The sequence below is a fragment of the Vidua macroura genome, chromosome 2, assembly GCF_024509145.1.
Source record: "Vidua macroura isolate BioBank_ID:100142 chromosome 2, ASM2450914v1, whole genome shotgun sequence".
Lineage (NCBI taxonomy): Eukaryota > Metazoa > Chordata > Aves > Passeriformes > Viduidae > Vidua > Vidua macroura.
Window position 1 is genome coordinate 71,865,574 of NC_071572.1, and position 18,213 is coordinate 71,883,786.

At 44.2% G+C, this 18,213-nt stretch overlaps 1 protein-coding gene across 10 annotated transcripts in view; it reads left to right on the top strand.

Moving 5' to 3' along the window:
- STXBP5L (syntaxin binding protein 5L) overlaps positions 1 to 10,997 on the top strand; it is a 182,036-nt gene extending 171,039 nt beyond the window's left edge. For all 10 annotated transcript variants that reach the window (XM_054004639.1, XM_054004679.1, XM_054004655.1 and 7 more), the window contains 6 exons: positions 4,185 to 4,424; positions 5,325 to 5,685; positions 6,642 to 6,807; positions 8,570 to 8,681; positions 9,054 to 9,274; positions 10,275 to 10,997. In XM_054004639.1, coding sequence (XP_053860614.1) covers positions 4,185 to 4,424; positions 5,325 to 5,685; positions 6,642 to 6,807; positions 8,570 to 8,681; positions 9,054 to 9,274; positions 10,275 to 10,316 — 1,142 coding nt within the window. In that variant the 3' untranslated portion in view covers positions 10,317 to 10,997. The remainder of the gene's footprint in view (positions 1 to 4,184; positions 4,425 to 5,324; positions 5,686 to 6,641; positions 6,808 to 8,569; positions 8,682 to 9,053; positions 9,275 to 10,274) is intronic.
- The last annotated feature ends 7,216 nt before the right edge of the window (positions 10,998 to 18,213 follow it).

The following is an 18,213-nucleotide window of genomic DNA, read 5'->3' on the forward strand; positions in this document are numbered from 1 at the left end:
AACAGTTTCCTGAAAGATAGGATATGTGAGGATGTGTTCCCCATACAAAGCTTTTGGTGCAGCTGAGAATAGAGAAGTCAGAATGTTCCCCTGAGCACAGCATACACGTGGGGTTTTCTTAATTCCATGGGAAGGTGAGAAAATTCTGGTTTTATTTCTTCTAAGCAAAAGGAAGCTAAAGGGAAAAAAAATCTCTGCAATCTTTGCTCTGTACAGGTGTCAGTTGAAATGCATGTACTCATTTATTCAAATGATCTTTTAAATTCTAAAAAAACCCCCGAACCCTAAATTAAATCTTCCCCTAGACACCAGTGCACTGCAGCAGGACACTCTGTCAGGCAAGGAAAGGAGCTGGGACAACTGCTCAGGGCTGCTTTTGTATAAATATCATGATGATGTTTGGCTCAGTTGTTCCTGTCCTTTTGCAATGTGTGTGCCTTTGTGGCAGTGAGTGGCATTCCCAGTTCCAGCACTTCCATGGAATCAGGACATCCTCACACTATGAGCTGCATTGCACTGCTCAGACACAAATGAACAAAGGGAGGACTCAAAAGCACCAGCTTCCTTTTTAACCTGCGTGTGCATTGAAGTGTCCTGTGTGTTTTTCCGTGAGGTGGGAAACAACTTAGAGGGCTTTTGGTTGCTTTTAAGTCATGAAGCTTCTGTTTGTATGCTGCTGGCTCATCACCCAAATTTAACAACCAGTCCAGTGTCACAAAGGAAGTTGGTTCCTGAGTTTCCATCTGCAGCTCATTAACCCAAACTGTGCATAGGATGGGGCTGAATGAAAACATTTTGAAGTAAACAGGGCTACTATTAGGACAGCAGTGGTGTTTATTCTGTGTGGCCTTGACCCATGGAATGCAGCTTTTTGAAATGCATTGACTGCAGGTAGTAATGCTTTAGCTCAGAGCTGTTCATCATCCAACAGTGGCATCTCCCAAATTACAGTCACTACTTAGCACTCGGGCCACTGGATCCAGCTGATGGTGCTCTCTGCTGCCAGCTGCAGGAACAGTCTGGAGACCTATATAGGAGAAAAGCCAAGAAATCTGGGTGTGCAAGAGGAAGAGGAGAAAGGATGTGGTGGTCTGAGGGGCTGTATGGGACCTAATGGATCCTGGGAGCTGGATATGTGCCTCTCAGAGAAAAGGGAATACTGGGCTTCCTCAAAGCAGGAAGTAATCTAGAGACAGGAGCACATTTATGAGACAGTGCCATGTAGCAGGATGTTCTCCAGAGGAGAAGATAGAAACTTCTGAGGAGCTTTTCAAAGGTTAATGTTCTGTCCCCTCACTGAAGCACAGAGTCCAAATCAACTTTGACCTATGTTACATGGAAGTGGTCCTAGCTCAGACTCCTGCAGAAAGATGTAGCTAACGTTCTTGCTACACCCCTCATGCAGAGCAAGAAAAGGAAAATAGAACGGAAAACTTGGAATATGGTGGTTGGGTTAAGGATTGCTACAGACTGGCAAGTCAACTTTGAGAATACGGGATGTCATTTTAAGACATAGAAATCACACTAGCAAATGATTTGGCAAATTTTTAAAACTTCCCACGGAAAGTGCTTTTGTGTTTCTCCAGGATACAATTGCATGTTTTCTAGATGAAGAATTTGGGGTAGAATCTCTTTGAGAAAAGAGTCCCAGGGAACAAGACTTAACTAAATTTTATCCTGAAATTTAGAAAGAGTAAAGATTTCTACCTTGCTTTAGAGCCAGCCAATAAAGTCACATAGCAGTTTCAGACTTTACTGTTCAGATGTGTTTAATGACATCAAATTTTGGCATATGTCTTGCTGATCTTTAGAATTTCAGTTTGAGTAGTGTATTTAATAGAAAATGGCACAGTATGTTCCCAAAAGTGTCCTAAAGATTATATCTGTTAGTGTCAGTTTTGCAGAGATGTATTAGTTAACTGTACTGTACAGGAGTGAAGAACATTTCTTGTTAATTTAGGGAGGGAGAAAGCTTGATGACACATGCAAATGGCACATCATATATTTTAAGTTCTGTGTATGTCGCCTACACTAACTGCATTTGTCCTTTCAACATCTTTCTTAGCTTGAGCACCACCATTTTTGAATTTTATGTGACTGTGATATTAATACACCTGTTAAAGAGAAGATTAATTACATTATAGCATTTTTATTAAAGATTAGGTACCCTTTGGGAGAAAATATATATATATATATATATGTGTGTGTGTGTGTGTGTGTGTGTATGTGTATGTGTATATATATATATATGTGGAGCCCTGATGATTTCTGCCTCGAAATTGCTGTCTTCCTTTCTTTACCTGCCAGCTGTCAGTGCTCAGGAGGGAGCTGGGCCAACTCATTCCCTGCAGGAGAACTACAAAGTTCTTGGGGTTATGGGAGACACTAATTCTCAAGGTATTGGCAGCTGTGTCTGTAGATGTGCCAACAATCCCAGTTTATGCAGCTACATGAAGCAGTGCTGAGACACAACCTGAGAGCTACAACAGTGCTCTCATGCAACATGAATGTGGAAATGGGGCGAGGGCCGTGCTTGGAAGTTCAAGCAGACATAAGCTTCTCTTCCATGAGAGTGGAACTGAAGTGCCAGGAACAGCTGTCCTGTGAAACTCCTCTTTGACCTGCTACAGATGCCCTCAAAGGACACAAGGTGGCCCAAGAGTGAAAGAGTAGCAGAAGAATCTGCCCCAACCCTGTGTGCCAGCACTTAAGGCAGAAGCACATGCAGAAATACTTGGTGTGGTTCCAGTAGTGCTTCGCCCTGGTTCTCTCCAGTCTTCCCCAGGGAGTTGCAGTGTAGGGATGACTTTGCACTGAGGCATCTGGGCAGGGGAGCACAATGCTGCAATTTGCTGTCTGAGGAACAGATTCACTGCCAAAGCTGCTGCTCTGGTGGAGCACAGGAACCATGTATACGATGTGGGGATTAGCTCCGTTTTAAGGTGGAGTATGTAAGAAAGTAATTTTCTAATTTTATTCTTCAACCATGGCAGAAACTATTCCTCTTTTTTAGACACTTCTATTGGTTCTGAAGAGGTGACTCGTCTGAGCTATAAGAAGGATAATTTTGTACCAGATACAGATCTGCTTTATAATGATAGGTTCAGGAGCAGGACCTTTATCTAAGATCGAGTACCTTCAACTATTTCTCCACCTCCAGTTATTATTGTTGCAAAAGATCATGTGGGGTTTCCAATGATCTGATCCCATTTTTAAGTACAGGTTGGTAAACAGCAGCACTGGCATAAGTTGTTTTGCAAGCACTGTGCAGCAGCCAGACCTAGTCCCATCTTCCTTCTGCCTCCTTGACTCTTCAGGAATATTTTAGCCCTCTGTGCTTTGTAGCCTCTGATGTTCCTGCTAATGCCAGGAGCTCCCTCACACAGCTTCGTGCTTCCTGCCTGGCACTAGGCAAAGCAAAGCAGAGCTCCTCAGCCTGTTCATGGTTACCTCTCTCTGAAAAGCTCAGAGAAAGTCTCTGTACCTGGGCACTTGCAGTGGGGAGAGCACAGCTCTGTCTCCAGCTGGCTCTCAATGCTGCCTGCTAAAACTTAGGCAGTGCCAGCTCACTCTGCAGTTGTTGCCAAGGGCACAGAGCAGGTTTCTCACTTCACTCCCTGGGAAGCCAGAGTAGATGTGTACCCTGAGACATTTTGGAGACTGGGTTCAGTTCAGCAATGGGTATCTTTTCCCCAGGAAGCAGTTATATACCTTCACAATAAATGATGGCTGTGAACGCAGTGCTAGAACGTCCTAGTGATGGCAACAAGAGCAGAGCAGGGGACACGCGCTCTGAAGCTGGTAATGGCATCTCCCTTCATGTCCTGCAGCAATGAGATACATGGATTAATTCCAAATGCATTGGTAACATATGGGTCTAAAATTATTTTGTGCTATTTAGAACAAGTCCTTTGAGCTAAGGCTGTTGTAAATTCTAATTAGTCCATGCTAATCTCCATAATAGGCAGCTATTTCTAATGCAGATCTAACTGATGATGTCTGACAGCATTTTCCACACTTATTTATACACTGGCAGCAAGCTGCTATCACACTAGGGTCAGAATGTTTGCTCAGGTTAAGAAAACTTTATTTTCTGTACTCTGCAGGGAGTTTGTATTTGCTGCAGGCTCGTGCCTGTTCCTGAGCACTAATTTATGCGTGTTTGCTTGTATCTATTTGTGCAGAAAATAGGGAAAACTCCTTCAGCCGTTCCCGAAGCTCCAGCGTGTCCAGTATCGACAGGGACTCAAAGGAGGCAATCACAGCTTTGTACTTCATGGAGTCCTTTGCCCGAAAGAACGACTCTGCTGTTTCCTCCTGCCTCTGGGTCGGAACAGGCCTCGGAATGGTCATAATCCTGTCCCTTAATCTGCCTGCTAGTGACAACTTACGGCAGTCAGAGCCAGTCGTGGTGTCACCAAGTGGTGAGAGTGCAGCTCTTTTCCTGCTTTTTATCTCTCTTGGTACAATGAGGCAATAACTGTATGATTTTGTATGGCCTTTTGGGCAGAAATGTCTCAAAAAATCAAGCAGTGGCCACTGACTGAGCGGAGGGCACACAGGTAAAGATGCTCATGAGGGACCAACAGCTTCATGGACTGAGATGCTTTGGTTGTGTTAATTCCAAAGAGACCCTTGTGTAACAGGCAAAGTTACGTGTTTCTTGTGAGGACAGGAAAATTACCAGAGCTCCTTCATATTGTGAAATTACAGTCCTGTTTACAATTCTGTCTGGGATTCTGCAAGCAGTTTGGCTGTCTTAGTATCAGAAAGCTGCAGAGAAGCAGAAGGGAGTTCAGGAGAGGAAACAAAAATGTTGGCAGGTTGCTGTACCAGGAGAGATCCTTGGCTGAGTGAGTGACAGATGGTGTAGCAGAGAGAACAGAGGGCTGAGAGGTCAGGTCTGAGGAGAGGCAGCATGTGCTTAAAAAATGGACAAAAAATGGAGAATGCACAGAAGCAGAGGTTTCCCACCCCCAGTTTGTTTAGAAAAACAATGGTGGAAGCTCACCAGACTTAGAGCAATTTTACTGCTGGGGAATACATACTCTACTAGTATAATGTAGAGATAAACAACAGGCCATCTTCAACAGCATGTATTACATCCAGCATTATAGATATCAGCTGCCTGAGAGCTTTCCAGTACTGGCAGGCTGTTTGTTCACCTTCTCATGTGGTCACAAAGAACTGAGCATGCATGCCTTGTCACCTTGGCTGGATTAATGTGTGTGCTGTGTTTACAAAAGCTGGGTGTCAGCTCTGCTGTGCTGACAAGCAGTCTGGTTGTGGTGCCAGTGCCAGTGAGAGGAAATTCTGTTCTGCAGGCACCGTCCTGACACTGAAGGGAGCTGTGCTGACCTTCGCGTGCTTGGACTGCATGGGGACATTGACACATCAGCCCTATGAAGTATGGAGGGATCCACACAGTGCTGATGATGGTGACAAAACAAGGAAAAGGAAACTTGTCATGCATTCCCCTTCCTCCTCCCAGGATATGGGTGATCATCAATTTGCAGTCATTTGTTCAGAAAAACAAGCCAAAGTCTTCTCATTGCCTTCCCAAACATGTCTTTATGTCCACAACATCACCGAAACGTCCTTTTTATTGCGAGCAGATGTGGTCACCCTCTGTAACAGCGTCTGTCTGGCGTGCTTTTGTGCTAATGGGCACATCATGACACTAAGGTACTTATCTAACTAATCTTGTGGGAAAACTAAGCAAAGAGGAGGCACAGTGCTGTAATATTCCACTTGTGTTTGCCCCAGAGTGCCTGATGCTCTGCATTAACTCCCTGGTGGGTGCCGTTAATTCCCTGCCTTGATGCAGCCATACCTGATCCTTGGGCTGTCTCCACGTGGGGAGTTAAGGCAGGCAGGTGCACAGTAAAGTAAGCTCCTGTTTTTTTCTAGTAATCTACCTGTGACAGTTGATGGCTGGTGATTTTTAACTATGATAAAAGAAAGCCTTGATAATTTTGCCCAGTTGTGGTGGGTCAGGTATAGAGAAGTATAGAACTCAGCCATAGAAGGGGTTCTGTTTATCCTTTGTGAAGTACCAAGTCCCACTCCTGGCACTTCTGAAGCTTTTCTGTTCAGAGCACTTGGTTCCCCTTTCTTGTCCCCTCCCCCTGGCAGCTGACTGTGCAGTAGCCCTGTAGTTGTACCTTCACCTTGCTGCTCCCTGTTTCCCTGGCTAGGCCATTTAAATTTGGGAAAGTTCTGTCCAAAACAGCAAACCACAGGAAGCTGGAGGACAGCAAAGGCGATGCTGGAGCCTTTGTCCACAGGGTGGAAGCAGGGCCCTGCCAGGCCCTTTCCTACAGGTGTCCCTGCAGGCCTTGCCCTGCAAACAACCCAGCCCTGTGGCACAAGCCGTACTGTGCTACATGCACATCCCATATCCAGACAGTAGCAGAAGCCTTAGGGCCATGGAGGCAAGGCAGCTGAAACTCCTCCATGCAAGCAAACAAAATGTGATGGGAATACAGCGGTTTTATGGCAGAATTTTTCAGCTTAGAGCTGTACTTTAACTGTTGCAGTTATGGAGAGCATAAAGTGAAGTGTTGTTTAAAATGCAGGCACAGAGCAGGCGTACCATGTGTGGCAGCTGGTGATTAACCTGAGAATCTGCTTCTCCTCAGCTTGCCCAGCCTTCGCCCACTGCTGGACATCAACTATTTGCCTGTCACAGACATGAGGATAGCACGGACCTTTTGTTTCACTAACGAAGGGCAGGCTTTGTACCTGAGCTCTCCCACAGAGATCCAGCGCCTGACGTACAGCCAGGAGATGTGTGACAACCTGCAGGTAGGGCTCACACCTCACTCTGGTGCCTGTGTGTGGGAGGGATGGTAGCCTTACTCATCAGGGGTAAATTGGCCTTGATAAGGACAGTGCTGCAGGGGCAGGACAAATCTGTTCCTTTCCACTTGCCCTGACTGAATGATGCCAAAGCAACAGAGGGAGGTCAGCAGCTCTGTTGTTCCTTGGGCTTTTCATGCACTCTCACCTGCACCTGTGCAAGAAGTCTTTACAATGTTAGAGGTGGGCTGGTTTGGTTGGGTTATTTTACAATGAAAATGCAAATAAGAATGTCATTTACTGAAGAGAAGGAATTGTGAGAGGTTACAGGGAGAAATATGAGTAATAAAAGGAAAAAAAAAAAAAAAAAAAAGAGGGGGAATAAGTTCTGGGTTATATAATTAGCAGTGAACCAGAATGGAAGTATAAAAGAAATGGTCCTGCCAGCACTCATTATGCCCTAGGGAATAACATGTGCTGAGCTGCTCAACTCACATCACAGCACTGTCTCAAGTCTGAAAAGGCACTTTGAGGAGTGAGCATTGCAGACCAGCTTTTGTGCACCAGAGAGGAGATTATTTTGCAAGGAGCTAATTTTAAAATAATCTAAAGGTTTGACCAATGCATCTTAGACTATGGACCTACAGCAAGAGGCTGTTACAAGCTAAATTGTTTTTTTTTACCAGCCATGCAACTACCAAGCAAAGGGAAATACAACCCTTGCTTCTCTGTACTGCTGGACTAGGGCTGCTTTTATCTTGGCTTTTAGGCAAAAAAATGGTTTGCATGGTCATTATGTGTGTACAGAAAGCAGATGACCCAGTATCACCTGCTACCTGAGAAAACAAAGCTGGGCTGCATGAGAGCTCCACTTAGGCTCCAAGGGCTGCAGTAATTTTTCTCCCCAGAGCAGGTGACTGTGCAGAGGAGCAGTGGCTGTGAGTCACTGCGCTGTCCTCGCACTCAGCCCCCAGGAGCGAGCGCTGTGTGCAGCACAGCAGCTGGATCTGCCTGCTGAGGCTTGGCTGAGCAAACATAGAGCTGAGCAACAGGGCAGAAACTGTTCCCAGTGCACACAGCCCCCTGGTTTCAAACACTAATGGGACTGCACACTTTTCCCATCAGTTTTTTTTCCAGAGAGCCAGCTTTCCCTAATACTGCTGCAAATAAATCTGAGCCTGACATTTGTTCAGAGTGACTGTTCCAAGATGTGGCACCAGAGCAGTGCCTTCAGCAGATGTGCTTATTTAGCTACGCTGATGGCACACTAATGGGGTGGGGGAAGGTTGTAGGAAGGTAAAAAACTACCAAACTCTGAATTGCCGGCAAGTGTTGAACTCAGGTGTGCTATAAAAAGAAAGCAGAGTGACTGCCCAGCCTGGCTGAGCAATCACTAAAGCAAAATACATAATGTTCAACAAATGGTTTATTCAATTATAGTGTCACCTCTGCTGTTTCTAAGCAAAATGCGACCTTATCACTGGTATTTTCATTCTGTATTAACTGCAGGTTTTTTTTCTCTGGTAACAAACATGGGATTGGGTAGTGACAAACCAAGTCCCTTTGAAAGCATGAGTGAGCCTAGTTAGCCCCAGCATTTGTCAGAATACACAAATATTACCTGCACCATACTGTTCACACAACAGACTCTTTTAAAACTAGTTGATTAGATCCAGTGTATGTGGCCTGTTAATGAAAATCAAGAAAACACCTAGAACCACTTTCAACTCTTCAACCTTTTACATGGACTTTTTTCTGACTTTACTAGGATATGCTTGGGGATTTGTTTACTCCTGTGGAAACACCAGAAGCCCAAAACAGAGGCTTCCTCAAAGGACTTTTTGGAGGAAGTGGACAAGCTTTTGACAGGGAGGAGCTTTGTGAGTAATTTATTGCTTGGGGTTTTTTGGGCAGAAATTCATTCTTGAGATCCCCTGCCCTTGTCATCTAGGATGGAGCAGTACACAAGATTTAGATGATTGATGAAAAGAGAAAGTTGACCTAGTGGAGGAAGGGGAGGCTCCTTGTCTGCCATTGCATAAAACTTCACCTTGGCAGCTTCTTTTGATCAGCTGAGTGAGGGGCACAGGACTACGCTGCAGATGTAGTGGTGGCAGAGCAAAGCCTTCCAGATGTGCCACCTACCCCTCCAACAATGTCACTGCTGCAAGGTGGCAGCTCAAGACTGGGGAGCAATGACAGAGCCAGGCCAGGAGCTCATCCCTGTCTCTCTGTCCATTTCTCCTTTGCAGTTGGCGAGGCCACAGCAGGAAAAGCCTCTCGCAGCCTCGCCCAGCACATCCCTGGATCCGGCGGGATTGAAGGCGTGAGAGGAGCCGCGGGTGGGGTCATCGGGGACCTGACTCGTGCACGCATTGCCCTGGATGAGAGGGGACAGAAGCTGGGCGAGCTGGATGAAAGGACTGCCAGCATGATGGCCAGCGCAGAGGCATTCTCCAAACATGCACACGAGGTAGGAGCCCTGGCAGGAACCCACACCCTGCAATTGACAACTGCCAACCCTGCGACCCTGCCTGTGCTTCCCTTTGGGAACACCAAGTGCCCATCTCTCCCTCCACCCAATTATGGTGTTGGAGGTGTGCTCCTGCTCCCAAACTATCAGAATGCCAAAAATAAACACACTCCTTCCTTTCACGTTTCTAGAAATGAGCATCCATTGTTAGCCTCTGAATTTAGAACATGGCACTTCTCATCTTGCCTTTCTCACAAATTCGTTATGCCACTTAATGCAGCACAACCATGCATTAGGGCAGAAAACAGGTAGGTGGATGAGTGTATAGGAACCTTTACAGATCTTACTGGGAAGAGTAAGTACAGCCCTGTGGTACTGTTATGTAGAACAGGCCTTGCCAGGATTAGGAATAGCTTCTGTGCTTGGGGCTGGAAATGGAAAGCTTTTCCATCCCACGCTGTTAAACTGGGAAACTTTTCCCATGCTGGGAAAACTAAAATGATTTTTCTTGAAGATAAAACAACATCAAAGCATTCTTCCCAAAATGCACGTTTTTCATTTAATGTGCATCACATCTCTGGACAAGACCTTTACATTTTTATTGGCTTTTGTTAGTGTGAGGCAGAAAGAATGTGCCCTGAATTGCAAGAAGTTTATATAGTCAGGGCATATCTACTATGCTCCATAGAGAAGTGTCTTTTTATTCCTATAGAAAGCAAGTTTCTTTAATTTTTGAGGAAGAAAAGTAGTTAAAGTTCCACAGGGAAAATCTTCTAAAATCAGCTATAGCAGGTAATGCTTTTTAAATGTAATAACTATGAAATTAAATACGAGATCTCAGTGGACTCAAGACCTGCTGACATTGTTAGTGAAGTATTGCATTGTTCTGCATTTATAAATTCTGAAGTTTGACAGTTAATGGGCCTAGGTCATGTGTGGTCTCTCATATGCAGGGCAGTGTTTGATTGTCATTTGTTTGGTTTTTTCCCCATCTCTGTAGGTGATGCTCAAATACAAGGACAAAAAGTGGTACCAGTTTTAGACTTTCAAAGAAGCTGCTTGTGGCTTTATTAAGAGCACTGTTCAGGGAAGCAATCTTTATTCCCAGATCTACCAGTCACTGGCCAGAGACAGTTTTTTTCTCCTAGAAGATGTTTTCCTGTTACTGTTATTGGATTCATCACAGTGGACGTCAAGGAGAAATTTTACAGACCGTGGGATGGAAGCTGGAATCGTGAGGGTCTTTCCAACAGCTGACTCTTGGGGTGGCCAATTTTTTCCCAAAAGGAACTCAACCATCACTGTGGCATGTAGTTTTTCAGAAGCTGTAGGTATGAACTGTGGGGAGTGCATCTGGTTAAAAATATTCTGTACAAACTCGAATGTTAATGCACTTATAAAACTTTGCATGACTAATTGCCAACTTAAAAAAAAAAAAAGAGAAAAAGGAAGCATGTTGTGACTGAAGAAAATTGGGATTTATTTCTATTCTGAGGAAAAAAAAAAAAAACAACAAAAAAAAACCAAAAAAAAAAAAAAAAAAAAAAACACAACCAAAACCTTAAATGACAAAAATCTTTATTTTTTAAAAGTTATATTATAAAAAGCCAGGACATTTCAAGCATGTTTGCTGCTGTTCTCCACATAAAAATGAGTTGAGCTGCATTTTCTTATCTGCTATTTATTTCCCTTGAAAAGCCTTGCTCAAGGCAGTGCCCTTTAACTCCTACCAGAAGAATAAATAAATTTAAAGTCCTATCCCCAGAATCTAACGATTTTGCAGGTAGCTGGACAGGCACTATCTAAAAAGATGATTAATACATGTGCATAGCTGGTTAATTTGCAATTCATAGCACATGAAACATCATCCTAATCTATACTTTTTAAAATGTGCTCTAGATTCATCTGTTGTCCTTGAAGTGGGGCCATGGCACTTTTCATTCCTGTGGAGTCTGTATCACTTGGTTGCCTTATTTCCCAGTAACAGAAATAGAAAACCAGCTTTGGAAAGCATTTCTCAAGTTAGGAAAGGCAAGATGGGAAACCACAGTCCCATCAAACACTGCTCACAGAGGCTGCAGAGAAGCTTGCAGAGCAGCTTAAGTGCTCAGTTGAAATTATGAGAGGACGTCTGCACAGAAACCCCCCCAAAACCTTTTCGAGAAAGAGAGATTACAGCAGGAACACTACACAGTGGGCCAGGGAGGAGCATGGAAAACCATTGCCAACACGTATACAAAACACAGATATAAAGTGACACCATGGGTGAGTGGCAATTTATACTCTGCTCACACTGCTAAAAGTGCTTCTGCTTCAGAGTGGCTTGTTTGGTTTTTGCAGTGAATGCTGCAGAAAACTCTGCAACCCACAGCCACAGAAGAGAACAGTAAGCTGGATTTATTGCCTATCCTGCTCCACCCTATCCTACAAGACTCACTGCCACACAGGTCAACTCTTAGGTTAGAAATTTTTCCAAGATTGGCTTGGAAACAAGGCACTGAAGGCTTGTTTTCATGTGTCTGGACATAGTTTCAAATTAGAAAAAAAGAAAGTAAGGAAAAGCTGGGAAAACAGCCTTTAAAATTTTTCTTTTGAAGAAGTGTAACATCTCCTGTCTCTTCAAGGACTCCTGATGGACACTGATGGAGACAGGCACCATCCCACTCCCACCTAGACCTTAATTTCACTGGTGTTTATATCATCAGTGTTCAGATGATCCCTCTCAAAGACATCTTTTCCTTCTCCTTCCTTTACCTACCATAAAATATAGCCCAGGAAGTTTTACCATCCACAAGTCTGGCCTCACAATTGGTCCTCTGCACAAGTAAAAGGGTTGGAAGAGATTTGAGGTGTTAAGTTTTAAATTCCTATTTAAATTTAAATTCCTATTGTAGCAGAACAGAATTGCATGATTTACAGGATTTTTACATTTTGCTGTAGCCAAAATCAAAATGATGGCCCTGACAGGTCTAGCTCAACTTGGAATGAGACTCCACAAGTTTCTCTGGCATAGGAGAAACTGCTCTGTGGTGTCAGAACTGTAGAAACTTACATGGAAAAAGGTCAAAGCCTGAGCAGTGCCTGGGCTTCTACTGAGACCTAAGGAATTGGAGTTGTCCAGCACCCAAGAGGATTTCTCTGTGTGTATGTGTGTAAGGATAAGCCAAACTTGCCAATCTGATGCCAACAGGAACTGGGTTGGGGAATTCCTTCCAGGGCTGGTTCACAGAAGTAGCCACTTGTGCCTGTGAGGAAGCACTGCTCTAACCAGGGATCGAGGATGAGAAATAAAGGAGACCATTATAGCAATTTGATCTTCAGTTCAAACCTGTATTCACTGGGCCTGTGCTCTGGCCTGTAATCCAAACCTGCTGGTCTCTGGGCAACAAAATCATTTGGGGCAGCATTCAAAATGTCCAGCAGCCAGCTTATTTTCCATTCTGCCCTGGTGTGTGGCAGTCAGAAGCAACCCCAGAGGCTAATTGGAATCATGGGCTCTTTGAAGAAAATTTAAGAGCAACTTCTGACTGCCAATCACTGCAGCTCACCCAGAGAGAAAGTGTCCTCAACAAGTCTTGTACACAAGGCCAAACTGACTCTGGCTGCCAACAGTCTCTACTTTAATACCAGGATGAAAAAAAAACCCTGCCATTAGACTTCCATTTGCATTTTTATGCAACAGAGAAATGAGAATTTAGCAGCCCTCAAACTTACAATTTTTAATACTAAACTTTTAAGCAACTTTTCTTTAGTACTCCCCTTCAGGTCACAGCTTTCCACTCTTACATGTTTTACATATTTCCAGACAGTTACCAATTACAATTTCTGTTAAGTTCACCACTTGTGACTATAATTATCAATTTTCTTGTAGTCTGTAGAGATCTAAAAAGTTGTATATGTTTGTATATAGAACATTCTATATATATAATATATATATGTAATGTATATGTTGTATAAGTTTGTTAGTGCACACTGTTAAATGCTTTCTATCAAGATTTACCATCACTTAAAAAGTTCAGTGAGGGAGGAAAAACTCTTGCCTGGGTGATTTATTGTGAAATGAGGGGGAGTGTGGGATTTTTGCAAGGCTTGCCCTGAATGCTGCTCAGGGCTGTCAGTGACAGGCATGAAGCTGCAGCACTCCCAGCGAGGAGCACAGCACCTGACTCTGAGAAAGACTGGAGGACTGTGACTGGCTGGAGGAAAATCAAGGACATTGGCTGTCACTGAATGTTGAAATCTTTCTGTGCTTTTACCTTTCCCACTCAGACAGCACCACCTCAAGCAAAATCCCAAGCTTAGATGTCTGTTCAGCCTCGCAATCCTCAGCTACACCAGGCCAGATTGGCTGGACATATTGGTTCCATTCAAAATGCTCGTTGTTCATTTAGATACTTTGTTCTCTCACATTCTTCTCTCCAGGAGCTCTGTCACAGTCACATCCAAAACCAGTTACACAGAACTTCCAACAGCACACACATCTTTGGGTTTGACTAGATGTTTGTAATTTTATGTCTAGTGCTGTAGATAGACAGAAAAAAATGCATTAAATTAGATTATTTATAAGTCTGCAAAGTTGGCAAGTCTTCAATGAAGTACAAGCTACTTTATTTATTAATAAAAAAATTAAATCCATTCCTAGAGCTTTAACTTCAGTTGCAAACCTTGAATTAAAAGACATGACAATTGAAATTTTGAGAATCAGGTTTTGTTTTCTATAATTACCTGGGGGGGAGGGGGTTTAACTTTTTTTACAGTTCTACAGTTCAACTATCTACATCAATTAGTCATTCCCCACAGTACAAGCCAGGATTGTTACAAAAATGTGTAACAAAAATACTCTATTTACTATATGTATTATATAAAATTATCACATAAACCCTCCTCTAAATCAGTTTATACTCCTTTTCCAGAATCCCTTTCACACCACAGTGCATGCATAATGTAGGTGGGCATAGAAAGCTTCTCTTTTTTCCAATAGAAATCACTTCAGAGCTGCTTCCATCCTCAGGCCTCCATCATATATAAACTGTGTGTGTTGCAGCACAGGCAAAGCCCCAGTTTTTGGTTAATTATGCCCCCCAAATAGCCTGGGCCCTGCCCCATCCATCCTTCCCCATAGCCCAAAGCTGAATTCAAGCACAGCTTATTTCAGTCTTGAATGGTTTTTTGCCTTGGAAGGCTCTGGTAAGAGCACACTCTCTCTCATGAAGGAACTGTGTGTGGACATCTGTAGTCAACTCTTCCTCTTAGGTGTATAAGCAATAGTCACGTAAATGAGTGTTTCCATTCATGTGTTTTGTTTTGTGATTAAATCAACAAATCAAACATTGTACTTTTTTTAAATAGCAACAAATATTCAGATTCAGTGTCAAGGAAATGTGGGCTGAGTATGTGTGTGGTTTGTTGACGAGTCATTACCTGTCTCTCAGAACGAAGGCTGGGCTGGGGTGAAGCACACACTCCTGTGCTAACCAAGTCCTGTTTCCACAGGTCTCCTAAATCAGTATCACAAAGCTAAGGCATCTTAAAGTGAGGCTGTCTCAAGCCCCCATTAACAACCAAAAAATAAAGTTAAAAAAAAAAAAAAAAAAAAAAAAAAAAAATAGAGGGAAAGAAAATAAAGGAAAGAATTGATACTAGTTGGTGTAATCTCTTTTTTTTTCCAACTTCTATCCCTACATTCTTTATAGTATTTCAAAGGTGCATGGTTTGTGTAAAGCCTTTGTTTGGAGTTTACCCTTCTCATTCAGGAATACAAAAATTGCAGTCGTGGTTGTTGCTGGGGTGGGGATGGTCGCCTCCCTTCCTCCAGCAGCTCCTGCCAAGACAGAACCCATGCCCAGCTGATGTTCCCATGCTCCATGCCGGGGAACTTGCAGGGAGCTCACATGGGGCTCCTAACTGCCATACCAGCCCCGGGAACATTACCAGCCTTGGACCAGGGCTACCAGCCAACCAAGAGCCCTTCTCATCACTCCCACTTCAGGGTGAACGCAGCTACCCACAGATGGAGCTCTGGGAAGGGCAGGAGCGAGCGCTGTGTAAGGGCTCTTCCCTGCAGCACGTCTGAATTGCTCTGCCAGGAGAAGCTCCAAATGTCAGGCAAAGGTGCTGAGCTCTCCTCTCCCTCTTGTCAGCTATGTACAACTCTCTCCATGAAATGCAAGCAGCACGGGAGAAAAGCAAAAGGACCAAAGCAGATCAGATTACCACTGTCATTATTTGTCACCTGCCTGTCACTGCTTCCAGTAGCCAAGGAGAAAAGGAAAGCTGCAGCAGAAAACCAAGGCAAAACAAGCTTGTGGTCTGCCTGTGAGGAAAAGGACCAAGAGGCTGCAACAAACATCAAGGGTGTGAGTTCCTGCTACCAATACTGGGCAAGTTCTGCCCCATACCAGTAGCCAGCTGAATGTACATTTGAGTCATTTTGAGCAGAAAGCAGATGGGAACCAACCAGACCAGGCTGCTCAGCAGCCCCAGGGGACAGATTCTCCCTGTGAGGAGCTGGGTCCCACAGGTCCCCATCATGTGCATAAAAGGCACTCCCAGTGACTACAGCTGTTTGCCAGGACTGCATCCCAACTGGATTACTTTTGGAAGGCAGACACATCCCTGCTGGTGCAGGAGCCAGGCAAGGGCACTGCAGGGCTGGGCTGCAGTAGGAATTCTGTGTGCACCAAGGGACAAGGCTATCAACAGTTGTAACAAACAGAACTCTTACCCCTTCCGCAGCATTCATCTGTCCTTGTGCCAGCTGACAGGAGGCTGGCATGGGCTGAAGGGAGAAACACACAAACAAGCTGAGGAACAAACACTACCAGATGCATCCCATCCTGACTATAGAGACTGAGACTAACCGGCACTCGGGTTATCAGGTCCTGAATTAATAAAATGTCCTCAGTCAATCAGAGGTGAGGGGAAAGGAGCCCACAGGCAAAACCAGGTAAGTAATGTGAGCAGCCAGGCTCCTTCTCACCACCTTCAGAAAACCACATAAACCCTTTTCTGCAGTTCTGGTCAGTGCCTCTGCTACCTGACTTAGCCCTCTTCTGCTTCCACTGCTCAGTCTCACTAAGAGTTAAATTCTAATCAAAATTGAGGAATGTAAATAGCAGCAATCAGAAAACAGCTCAGAGCCAGTCCTAGTAACACGACTCAAATGCCACAGTGGCTACCTCTTATCTTCTCATTTGCTCCAAATTACTGCTTAATTAAAATGAGCCCATCGAGTTTGTTAGTCAAAATAAGTTTGGGTACATGTTAATCCCTTTACTGATTAGCATCACCCCCTTCTAGAGAGCTTGCTGAGAAATACGTGTGAGATCCATCCTTTAGAAATTCTGAAGACAGTGTGTGGGAGGGAAATATTGTAATGTACCAAAGAACAAGCAGCCCAAATGACAGCAGCCCCAGTGAGGCCTAGAATACAGCACAGGTATGTCACTGCAGGACACCCAGGCCAGGAAATCATTAGGCCATGTGAATTCATAATGAGTCCAAGCCAGCATCTTCACAGGCAGAGCACACAAATGGTCGGGCACCAGGGTGCTGAGGCTTGGATATGTTAATAACAAAAGCTTTAATAAAGTAAGAAAAAAGACAATGCTGTGGATAAAGAGCTCAGCCATCAGGTGACAGGTGTCGAAGAAAGTAATGGCATAGAACAGGCAGGAAGAAAACAAAAATATCTCAGTGTAAGATGGAATACAGAATAGGAAAAAAGGCCAAGACGGTGCTGAGAAGGGCAGTCAAGGAAGCCTCATCTGGGGCTCTGGCTCAGTGCCATGTGTCTGTTCTGCTGCACAAGAGGCAGGTGGTGGATCAGAGTTTGGGATGCAGCCCTTTGTGAGGAGGCCCCATTAACATCTTTGAATGCTCCCTGTGTTCTCCAGCCCTCGGTGCTGGCTACTTCTGATGTCAGGATAACAGCCCTGCCAAAAGCACCACATCTGAAGCTAACGATCCCGAGCCCCCTCTCAGGCTGCTGAAAGCCAAGTGTGCATCCTCTCAGATCAGGCTGAAAAAGCAACTTCAAAAGTACACTGCTTAAAAAGGACCCAGGAGAAGTTCAGAAATGAAAGGATAATTAGGGGCTTGAAAACTTCTCACAGGAGGCAAGAATGGAAAGATGGAGATTGATTACATTAGGGAGGAACTGCAGAAAAAGACATGATACAATAATTAGAGGCATAAGGAAGATGACAGGAGGCACTTGTCCTCCCTTTCTTATAAGATACAAGGGCTAGGCGATGAAAATTACAGAATTCAAGGTCAGGCATTGTGTGAAGTTAACAAAAGCAGCTGAACTTGTGTAGCCATCACACCTGTCTGGAAGGAAAATGAAAACTTGTGATGTGAGATTTAGCCAAACCAGAAGGTATTAGTGGGGAGAGTGATGCCAAATAGTGGCAGATTAATTCCCTGCAAGCTCCTTCCTTGCCCCTTCTTTTGAAGGATCTGATCCCGGCTCAGCTTGACAAGCCCAAACTCCCAGGAAAACTTTCTGAGTGATTGTAGGGTCAGAGCCAAAGACACTGAGGCAAAGAGTGGGGGAAATCTGAGCAGGTTTTAGTGGGGCTGCCAACAGGCAGGTGTGAGGCTTCCTTAGGAGAATGGTCTCTGAAGGAAGAACCACAGGTCACCCACCACAATGTAATGATTCCTCTCAAGCACACCAGACCTCAAACACCAACAAGGCTGCCCATGTCAGCTGGCCAGACTGAGATAGTTTTCTTCTTCACAAAAATATGCATTGCCATGAAGTTTTTAACCAATTCATTGAACTTCATTCTTTAAAATGTTTCTGCTGGTGATTTTGTATTAACTCTAAGAGATTCCAAACAATATTCCTCTCGAGGCCAGTTTGCAAGGCAGCAGTAGGATGAATGACATCAGTCAGTCACCAAAATGCTTTCTTAAAAGCCAGAGGCCAACCA